The sequence below is a fragment of the Anastrepha ludens genome, chromosome 6, assembly GCF_028408465.1.
Source record: "Anastrepha ludens isolate Willacy chromosome 6, idAnaLude1.1, whole genome shotgun sequence".
Taxonomy (NCBI): Eukaryota; Metazoa; Arthropoda; class Insecta; order Diptera; family Tephritidae; genus Anastrepha; species Anastrepha ludens.
The window spans coordinates 27,442,834-27,454,888 of NC_071502.1; the positions used below are offsets into that span (position 1 = coordinate 27,442,834).

At 34.0% G+C, this 12,055-nt stretch overlaps 1 protein-coding gene across 3 annotated transcripts in view; it reads right to left on the reverse strand.

Moving 5' to 3' along the window:
- Positions 1-12,055, reverse strand: part of LOC128867922 (plectin) — a 226,479-nt gene that overhangs the window by 44,803 nt on the left and 169,621 nt on the right. For all 3 annotated transcript variants that reach the window (XM_054109549.1, XM_054109547.1, XM_054109546.1), the window contains one exon: positions 1,960-2,049. In XM_054109549.1, the coding sequence (XP_053965524.1) occupies positions 1,960-2,049 (90 nt within the window). The remainder of the gene's footprint in view (positions 1-1,959; positions 2,050-12,055) is intronic.

The following is a 12,055-nucleotide window of genomic DNA, read 5'->3' on the forward strand; positions in this document are numbered from 1 at the left end:
TAGTCTACGTGAGATCAGTGAAGAGTTAAATTTAACTTATTACAATGTGCGGGAAATCGGCTCGACCTAGTCAACAATTGGACCCTTCATCACGACAATGCGCTGGCGCACACCGCCTTCCTCTGCACCTCTGCATTGGCCAAGATGGAGGTTCCGGTGCTATCCCACCCTTCCTACAGCCCAGACCTGTCCCCTGTGGACTTCTTCTTCTACGCGTGCCTGAAAAGAAAGCTAAAGGGGAGGTGTTTCGACTCCATCGAGGCGATCCAAAAAACTGTGACAGCCGAATTGAACGCGATTCCGGCGGATGAGTTTAAAAAATGTTTCCTGTAGTGAAAGGACCGCTACCAGCGGTGTATTGACACTCAAGGGTCCTATTTTGAAGAATATTAGTTGTATAAGCCAAAAGGTTTAATAAAACTGCTTTAAAAAAATAAGGCTCATTACTTTTCAATCACACCTTTTATAGCCTTCGTCGGAAATTCATTCACTGTCGCTGAGCGTGCGTTACTTGATCTAGGAAAACTGCCTCGCCATCGATCCCAATGTCTCACGCACCAGACTGATGAGAGAAGAACACAAAAGTTCTATTGAATTCTTCTTCTTCTGGATAGGGGCGATGACCGCTTACGCGATTTTGGCCGAGTTTAACAAAGCGCGCCAGTCGTTTCTTTCTCCAGCTAACCGGCGCAAGTTGACTACACCAAGTGAGGCCAAGGCTTTCTCTACCTGATCTTTCCAACGCCAGAGGAGGCCTTTTGTATTAATCTAATACCACCAGATGGTAGCGCATCGCGTACTCAGAGCCGGTGCTTTTATATCCATTCAGAGGACATGACGCAGCCCACGAAACAGCTGGATCTTTATTCGCTGCGTCCTATTGATTGTTCGATTGAAATCAAGTGAGGATTCTCCTCTTTATTCTCTCTTCGTAGTCTGCGTCATAAGCCAGATTGAATTAGAGCTCGATTTGGACCTATAAAAACGTTTTTTGTGACGAGACTGATTTTCATTTCAGCATCCGGCAACGTTTACCCAACTGGAAATCGGCATTATTGACTTAGCGCTGCATGAAACCGCATGTTGTTGTTGTAGCAACATAAATATTCCCCATGCTTACATACGGGAAATGATGCTGGAGTGACAGTCCTTGGCCGGATATAAATCCGGGTCGTTTCGGTAACGTAGAACTGACTGTTGTGGAAACGCATGGAACCGCATGTCGGCCAACGCTGGTCGCTACAGTGCCATGATAAGCTACTTTTTGTGGGACAAACGTAAAGAAATCGCTTTGGCCGTTCATTGGTTTCCGTAAGGTGGTGCGCCAAGCCATGCAGCTCATCACATAAACAATTTTTTTTTTCTCAGATATTTTGGTGTTGTCAATTCGCCCTCTCAGATTTTCGATTTGACTCTTTTAGAAACTTTTTCCCAGTGACGTTCTGGAAGATCGGCTTGATGCGCACAATCAGATGCATATAGCGTCCTATAGCGTCGAAGATCATTCGAGTCACTTGCGGGGTAGCGCCAGAAATAGACGAACAAAATCTTGAATAATTAGGTTCTCTAGACGCACTACTAGAATAAAATAAACTACGAAAAACTACTTTTTTAGTACCTAAATTTAATATTAGTTTGAAGAAAAAGAAATGCATTTTTCGCTCGGTAGATGGCTGTAGTGATCCATATCTCGTAAAGCATCGATCAAACAATTTAAGGTTTTTGTTGGTAGGCGTAGCATTGCCCAGGAGCTGAAGATCGACCATAAAAGAGTTTTAAACAATTTGCGCAAGTTTCCTGCAGATTGGATTTCTTTTGTCCCCAAACTAATATAATTTTCAATTCAAGAAGGAACTTGTGTTCGGATCACCCTTTTATAATACTTATTTGTAATGTACATATACATATGTATGTATGCTTGTGTGTAAGAGAATTCATAATCACCAATCATTTATTTACCTGATGTTGCTCTTCTAACGTTTTCATTTTGGCCGCCATCGCCAATATTTCTTGATCCCTTCTTTGTATTTCAAGACGGAATTCGTCCAACTTAAATGCCAACCAAGGTAGAATTTGGAAAAAATAAATTTCGATATATTAATTTACTGTTACACAGCATGTTTGTGTGAGTGTGTATTTTAAAGAGACGACAACTTCAGTTGCCTTACGTTGAATGGCAATGAGAAATGTGTGCATTTTTTTTTTAGTGTAACGCTGAAAAATGACGAAAGCTTATGAATGTTCATCGAAAGAGAGGCTATGCAGATAGCGAGAAAGAGAGAGAGAGAGCGCGCGCTTGTGAGCGTGAATATGAAAGTGCATGAGATTTATGAACTGAATGGAAATATTTGCCGCAGTTTGTAACTCTGTATGCGCTTGAGCACGAGATGTGTGCAAATTTTTGTTGTTTTTGTTTTTATGAATGCCTTGCCAGGGCACGACAATTAGCGTTTTCTTGTCGATGAAAATTACAAAATTTGTGTATTGCATTTCATGTTGCCAAGGGGCTGTGGTGGTGTGCTTTACAAACTTCCAATTGTGTGCATTTGTATGCATATACATATGTATGAGTGCCTATATATGTGTGTATTTATGTATGTATGACTGCATAGTCGATGTTTTGAGATGTTTCGAAATTTCCTTGCTTTAGTTACTAGTTTTTCGAAATCCGCTGGCACGTGCATGCCTGTGTGTGTGTGTATGCGTGTGAAATGGTGATAGACGCATAATTGCGTGTATGTGTACGATGGTTGGTGTATTTGCTAAAATCATAAACATCTTGTGGGTGTACTACAGAGAGTAGGCATTGCCAAAATGTATGAGATTTTTTGTTTAGGTTAGTTTTTTTTATTTATTTACTTTTATTTTTTATTATATTTCAGTAAAGTTTGAAGATTATTTATAATATTGTTTTCTTTTGTTTTTGTTGTTTTTTGTTTTTTTGTTAGCAATATTAATTACATTTTTTTATTCATTTTTCTTTTTGCCCAAATTTTTACTCAGCGTATGTATGTATGTTTGCATCGCATGTATATAAGTATAAGTAGAGTATAAATACTGCTTTGGAATACAATGTAATATTCAATAAATGCCTCAGTTAGTTTTGAAATATTGAAAGTTATGAGAGATACTGCAACAGATTCTGCATTATTTGCTATATAAAATTCTTTTCGAGTTGTGAGAAGAGCAAAAAAAAAAAACAAAAAAATCTGTTAAAACCTTTTGAGAAATATTTCATATGCGAAGAAAATCGGCTGCTGTCTTACAATAAATTTTTATAAATATATAAAATTATGGAAATAAGAAAAAATTGATAATCCTGCTAGGTAGGTATAGTGGTTGTCGTTTGACACCCCTAGGCCTGCTGTAGACCCATTGCTTAATCCTGCTAAGAACTTATAAAAATAAGACAAAAATATAATCCTCCTAGAAAATTATGAAAATAAGAAAATAGGTATATATAAATTTTTGTACCCGCGCTCGGAAAAAAGTATTAACTCCAATCACACAAAAATTTTCATATAACATATTTTCTCAGTGCTCGAGATCATTTCTTTGAAATTTGTTGAATTTTGCGAACAAACTAAAAAAAAATTGTTTTTAAAAGAGTATTTTAAACAAAAAAATTTATTAGAAAAAACCGCAGGCTCAGTTATTCATAATAAAAATAAGATACATCTCATAGGAGTTTTGTTTATCCAAAATGGCACAAAAACATTTTTTTCCAGAATTTTATAATTTTGAATGCATTTTCAATACAATTTTCAAAAAGACCAAATTGTTTTTAAAAAGTAAATTTCATATTTTTAAAAGTATATTTTGAGCAAAAAAATGTATTAAAAAAAATTTACGCAGCTATTAATGACAAAAAAAAAATGTTTTTTGAAAAATGCCAAAAGAAAATTTTTAGTTTAAACTTTGAACATAAATGAAAGTTTCAATAAAGTAAAAAAAAAAAATTATAATAATAATTTTTAAAATTTTGAAAGTATATTTTGAACAAAAAAATGTATGAAAAACAAAAAACGTAGGCTCAATTATTAATGACAAAAATAAAAATAAAATTGAGAGATTTTTTGTTTTTAAGAATGACACAAAAACATTTTTGTCCAGAATAGTAAAAAAATTGTTTTTGAAAAGTAAGTTTAAAAATATGAAATAAGCATACTTATATTGAAAAAAATGTACTTAATAAAAAATAGACTCGGCTATTAATTACAAAAATAAGAAAAAAGTGAGAGATGCGGTTTTTGAAAAATGTCAAGGACAATTTTTTTATTTAAACTCTGAGCACAAATTTTTCAAAAAGAAAAACAAATAATTTTTAAAATTATATTTTATACTTTTAAAAAGTATATTTTGGAAAATAAAATTAATAAAAAACAAAGAACGTAGGCTCAGTATTAATGACAAAAATAACAAAATTTTAGAGGGTTTTTTTCAAAAATTGCGCAAAACCTGTTTTTGCAAAATGTTAGCACAAAAAAATTTTTTTCTTAATAAATAAAAAAAAATTGTTTTTGGAAACTAAGTTTTAAATTTCATATTATTAAGTATGATAAATTAAATTGAGTTTTCCGAAGGCGAATAAAAAACACGATGTGTGATACTCAACGTTTAATTTTCGTATAATCAAAATAGTGATTACATATTTACCAGAGATGTAATTAACTGACATACGCATTGTTACATTTGTAGGGTTGATATTCAAAGTATCATATTTCAACAGCCCTTCTCAATGCGAATGTCATTATTCTAAACTTAACAATTTCATTAAATCTGTATGTTTCTTTTTTGACAAATTTTTTGTTAAAATATCGGCTATCATACTATCTGTTGATACATACTCTAACTTTATGTCACCCTTTTGAACAATCTCTCTGACAAAATGATATCTTATATCTATGTGCTTCGTCCTTGCATGATGCACAGGGTTCTTTGCCAAATTTTGTGCACTTATATTGTCTCCGTACAATATCGTTGGAGTTCGACCATCACCACACCCAATTTCGATTATAACTCGCCTTAGATGTAATGCTTCTTTTGTTGCCGATGACATTGCCATGTATTCAGCCTCTGTGCTGCTTAACGCTACACAATTTTGTTTTTCTGACTTCCACGAAATTGCCCCTCCTGCCAAGAAGAATACATAGCCCGTGTATGAACGTCTGTCAATTCTGTTACCGCCCCAATCTGCATCGGCGTAACCTATTAATGCTTGACCACTTGCCTTATATCGAAGCTTTGTGTTTATGGTCGATGCAAGGTACCTTAATATATGCTTAATTCCTGCCGAATGTTCGTGGTGTGGGTCCTTGTTTCGTTGTGCTAGCTTTGCTACCGAATGAAATATGTCAGGTCTTGTTGATATCGCTAACCACATCAAGGCACCAATCGTAGATTGATAAGAAATCTGATCAACTTTCTCGCAATGTTCGTTATTGCATGCCACCTGAAAACCTGCATCCAATGGTGTTGATGCTGGTCTACATGCCTCAATACCATGTTGTGTCAACAATTCTTTAATATATTGTGATTGCCCAAGGGTAATATCGCCTAGTTCACCTTCGCGATCGATTTGCATGCCCAGAAATAAACGCAGAGGACCCTTGTCAATACACTCAAATGTCTTACATATTTGTTCTTTAACCTTAGTCATGACGCTCTTTGACTGGCATGCTAAAAGTAGATCATCAACATAAACAAGGATTAAAAATAGGTTACCTTCTACATCCTGTTTATACAAACAAGGTTCACTCTCACACTGAGTAAAACCTAGACCTTTTAGCGCTTCGTCTAGCTTAAAATTCCAAGCTCTTCCAGACTGCTTCAATCCGTATATGGCCTTGTTCAACCTTAAAACTTTTGTGGGTTTATCATTTTCAGTGAAACCTTGTGGCTGTTTCATGTACACTACTTCTTTAAGTTCGCTGTTTAAATATGCTGTGCATACATCCATTTGATGTAAATGTAATTTTAATTCTGCTGCTAATGCCAGTATCAGCCGTATAGTTTCGAATCGACACACTGGCGAAAAAGTGTCTAAATAGTTAACGCCATATTTCTGTGAACAACCCTTGGCCACCAAACGTGCCTTGTACCGCTCTATTTCGCCGCGTTCATTGCGCTTCAACGTATATACCCACTTGCAGCCAATTACTGATTGATCTTTCGGTAAATCGACCACAGACCACGTATTGTTTGTGACTAAAGAGTCAAACTCGTGTTTCATAGCTGTTTTCCATAAATCTGCTTCATTGCTATCAATTGCGTCTTCGTATGTTTGAGGCACATACACATCTTTTGTACTCATAGCACTTAAAACATTAAATATTTTTCGTGGCCGCCCCCTTTGGCCATTTCGCAAAAGCTTAGGCCTACCACGTCCAATGCGTTCAACATCTTCTTCAGCACTTACATACTCATCGCTTACATTACCATCGCCATCGCAATTAATGATATCGTCATCTACACGGCCAGCTGTATCAGTGCTAACTTGAATTGAATTCGTATCTACCAGATCAAATGTAATTTGTTCATCATTACACATTCCAACGCTTTTGGATTCATCAAATAACACATCCCGCTTTTCGACTACTTGCCGCATTTCTGCATCATATAGCCTATATGCCTTTGACACCAGAGAATATCCAACCATTACATACTGCTTGCCTTTTTGTTGGAATTTCTTATGATGCGTTTTGTCCAACGCCACCGCCACAGAACCAAATACTTTTAAGTGCTGCACTGATGGTTTCTTGCCATACCACGCCTCATAAGGCGTTTCATTGCTGAGCGCTCTGGTCGGCGCACGATTGCGCAAATACGCTGCCGTCGCTACCGCTTCTGCCCACAACGAATCGGGCATACCCGAATGCACCAGCAAACTTCTGGACATTTCAACCAACGTGCGGTTGGCCCTTTCCGCTACCCCGTTTTGCTGCGGAGTGTAGGGAACTGACAACTGACGTATAATGCCTCGACTCTCGAAAAAATCATTCAACTGTTTATTTATATATTCACCGCCGTTGTCGCTTCTTACCGCTTTAATACGATTTCCTGTTTGTCGCTCAACCATAGTACAAAATGCGACAAATCTGTTGAACACCTCAGCTTTTGATTTTATGAAATAGACAAATATCCTTCTTGACATATCGTCTATGAATGTCAGAAAATATTTTGATCCACCTAGCGATGGTGTATCAAAAGGCCCACATACATCCGTATGCACCAAATCTAGCAAATTCTTTGATCTATGCTCATTTGTATTTGGAAACGGTTGTGTATGAATTTTGCATAACATACATGTCCTACATACTGGCTTTTCCGAGAAACTTATTTTTTCCATCCCATGAACTAAAGATTTGTGTGCCAGTTCGTTCAAGCTGGTATAATTCAAGTGCCCATACCTATTATGCCATATGATTGCTTGCTTTTGCATGGCACCAAAACAACTGCTATGCTTATCTTCAAACATGAACAAGTTGTTGCTTTGTTTGAGTCGTAAGATATCATCACCGTTCTTTTTTACCGTTGCATATTTTTTGTTGAAGCTTACTTCGCAACCCATTTCGACGGCACGGCCAACTGATATAAAATTGCCTCTCATACAAGGAACGTACAAAACATCTTTCAATGTCAAATCACACATGCCAGTTTGTATTTTAACATCGCCTTTACCCTCGGCACGAATGCTGTTGTCCCCTGCCAATGCGATCGATTCTGTATGATTCACGAAGTTCGAAAACAACGTACGGTCACAGCACATATGCGCAGTCGCACCACTGTCTAAGCACCATTTTCCTCTGCCGAACGTGTCGAAGTCTGTTGCACCTAAAGCAGTGAACGAACATTGTTGTTGACGCTTCTTCGCTGAATCTTCTTTCGTTGAATTCACGAACTTGTTTGATTTCGGACAATTGCTTTTTATGTGGCCCTTCTGCCCACAGCGATAGCATGTAACATTTTTGAAATTACCGTTTTTCTTTTCTCTGTCGCTACCCTGCGTCGACTTCGCTGCAAATGCTTGCTGTATGTTAATTTCGTTTGATGCATGCTCATTCACGTTACCACGACGCTCACCTTCTTCTAGAACTTTCAATTTCAACACGTCAACCGCTGGAAGATTGTCCCTAGTCTCCATCGCTATCACGAAATTCTCGAATTCTTTTGGAAGACTAGACAATAATATGATGGCAACTAACTCTTGATTTAGCTCTAAGCCCACCTCAGCTAATTTGTCCATTATTGTCGTAAACACATTTAAGTACGTCGCAACGTTTTCGCCCTCTGTCATTCTTAGGCTCAACAACTTTTTGTAAAGCGAAACTTTTCTTACCGGACCACTTGGTTGATAAACCTCCTTCAGTTTTTTCCACGCTTCCGTCGATGTTTTGCAATGCCGCAAGTAATTCAGTTGCGTTGGCCTTACACTTAAGTTAATCATGGCCAAAGCCTTCTCATCGCGAGCAATCCACTGCGCCACTTCGCCTTCATCTGCTATATCCTCTCTCTTGCATTCCCCAGACGTATATTTCCATAATTCCGAATGCACCAACACGCTACGCATCTGAACGCTCCAAGAATCATAATTCTTTTCGTCCAGCTTCTCGATTTGGTACATGGAACTCATGCCGAAATAAATCTTCAACTTCACTCTAAATTGAACACGCGCGATCTGGTCCCATAACCTGATAAATTAAATTGAGTTTTCCGAAGGCGAATAAAAAACACGATGTGTGATACTCAACGTTTAATTTTCGTATAATCAAAATAGTGATTACATATTTACCAGAGATGTAATTAACTGACATACGCATTGTTACATTTGTAGGGTTGATATTCAAAGTATCATATTTCAACAAAGTATACTCATATTGAAAAAAAATGTATTTATTGAAAAATAGGCTCGGCTATAATGACAAAAATGAGCAACAAATCTACGAGGTGTTGTTTTTCAAAAATGGCGCAGAAACATTTTTTTTTTAAATTGTTAAAAAGAAAATAAATTTTCAATAAACTGAAATTAAATTAAAATTTAAAAGTATTACATATGTATTTTATATTTTTAAAAGCATATGTTGAACAAAAAAATAATTAGACTCAGTTAATAAAGAGAAAAATAAGAAATAAATTTGAGAGGTGTTGTTTTTCAAAGATGCCAGAAAAACATTTTTTTATTTTAACTTTGAACACAAAAATAAATTTCAAATAAATTTATCAAAAAAAAACAGTAAAATAAATTGTTTTAAAAGTATTTTTCATGTTTTGAAAAGTATATTTTGAAAAAAAAAACAAAAAAAAATGTATTGAGCTTTATTTTAAAATTATGACAAAAATTTAATAATATGGGGAAAAAATATTTAAAAAAAATTTTTGAAATAAAAAATCGTTAAAAAAATAGTAGTTAAAACAAAATTTAATAACTTTGAGATTTACTCAAATTTTGATAATTTTGCAGAGAAAAAAAATTTCATAATTTTGAAAAAAATAATTAATAATTAAAACAAAAATTTTATAGTTTTGAAAAAAATGTATTGATTAAAACTAATATTTAATAATTAAAAAAAAAAAATTCAATGCTTTTGATATTTATTCAAGATTTGAAGATTGAGGTATAAATTTAAGTTTTTCAATGCGAAATATCTTCGTTTTTTTTTAGATTAGGAAAAAACCACTGATATCAGCACAAAACGCCGATAAAAGATTGCGATTTGCCACCGAGCGAGCACACAGAGTACTGCGATGACGTTATTTTCTCAGATGGGACGAAAATGATGCTCTACTACCAATATGGACCCCAGAGTGTTTGGCGTAAGCCACTCACAGAACTACAAAACAAAAATATTATCCCTACCGTAAAGTTTGGAAACCTGTCAGTAGTGGTTTGGGGTTGTATATCAACAAAGGGAGTGGGTGAAATCAAAATTTTGGACGAAATAATGACCAAGGAAGTATATCTTGATATTTTAAAAAACGAATTGACTTCCAGTATTAGAAAATTCGGCTTTGTTGACCCGGAGAATTCGAACAAATTTAAATACAAATACTATCAAGATAGTGGTCCCAAACATAAATCTTATTTATGCAGGTCCTGGTTACTTTACAACTGAACCAAAGTTATTGATACTCCCGCCGAAAGTCCCGACATTAACCCAATCGAAAATTTGTGGGTTCATTTAAAAAGAAAAGTAGGAAAAAGATCGCCAACTAATAAAACTGAATTAATAAGATTCATCAGAGAAGAGTGAGAAAAAATACCATTGGAATAAGATATTCCGAAACTACTTAAATCAATGCGAAGCCGTCTTCAAGCGGTAACTGATGCCCAAGGAGGACATACAAAATTTTAACCCCAAAAGATTGAATTTTTTGTTGTTTTCATCAGTTATGCAATAATTTTTTTTTAAATAGAGTAAACATCTTTTATTGTTGTTGTTTTTGAAATGTGTGTGTGTGTTTTTAATAACTGTTGGCGCCTAATAGTCGTAGACAAGTACAGTAATGGAATGTGTGTGTAAATTTTTTGTTTGCCTTTTTATTTGTTGTTGGAGTTCTCGATCAAAGCTAAAATTTTAAATTTTTCTTCACTATGACAAACTGTATATGTTGTTGTAAATTTAATTAAAGCATAAAGTCAGTTATCAGACACAAAAAAAAAATCGATAGGTGTTATTTTTCAAAAATGCCAATAAAAATTTTGTTTGAATTTAATATTAATTTTTAATAAACTTTCAAAAAAAAAATTATTTTTAAAGGAATATTTTATATTTTTAAAAGTATGTTTTGATAAAAAGAAAATTCTCTTTTTTTTAATTTTTTTTGCTTATATTTTATATTAAAAAATTCCAAAATTAATTTATAAAAATGTTCAAATGAACAGGAGATATTTCTAAACAAAAAATTCCATACACAAATTTTCAACATTAAACAATATTTTTTAATCATTTCCAATTCAATTTAAATTATTAAATTAAAAAGTAAATTTCATATTTGTAAAAATATAAATTGAGAAAAAAAAAATTTTTTTTTTAATCTTTTTCTCTAAAATTTACCCTATAAAATTTCAAATTTTGTTTTTCAATTTTTCCCCTAAAATTTATCCTAAAAAATTAAAAATTAAAAAAATTTTTTAAATTTTTTTTCTTTAAAATTTACCCCGAAAAATTTCAAAATTAATTAGTAAAAGCGTTAAAAAGAACTCAAGATACTTCTTTTCAAAAAACTCTTTACGAAAAGTTTCAACATTGAATAATTTTTTAATCAACTCGAATTCAATTTAAAGTATTAAATTTTTTTCACAATTTTTACGGTTTACTTTTTATTATACTCAAGCATACAAATAAGTTAAATCAAAATTACGTTGATGTCCTTTTGTATCACTTGACACGAAATCGCCATTTTACAAATTAAAAGTAAGTAACAGAAAAAATAAAAAATAAAAAAAAATAAAAAATACCCCTGCAAAGAGAGGGCGACGGATTTTCTTAACTCGCTTATTTCATATGAAAATCTTTGACTGCCTAAAGCTTACTATATTAGTAAAACTCAAATACAAGAAGGCGCAAAATTAATCATCCAATTTTGTATTTGACTAACTCCTTTTACTAAGCACAAAAGAAGTTGATTTTTAGAGCAGGAAATCTTTATTTTGACCTTTACGCGCTCCCCTTTGCTTGGCTGTTTATATAACGCAGCGGCCTGGTTCACCGGCATCAAATGCGGTTGACGTACGACACCATTTGTAAAAAATATAAATCTTGCGATAGGGTGATTAATTTTGTCCCACTTTGACATATACGTAAGTATGCACTTGAAAGTTGTTAGAAAAATCGAACGCTCGAAAGGGTTTATATAGCAAATAGTTGTAATTTTTTGGTTTGAATGCACCAGGAATTCTGCGTACTTTGCAAGTATTAAACTACTTATAATGGAACTTAGCTTAAGATTATATTCGTATTAGCTATGCATTGTTTTTGTTATGTATTTGTAAATGTATGTATGCACAAATACAATTTTAATTTGTTTTAACTTTATTATTGCGCAGGTAGTTGAA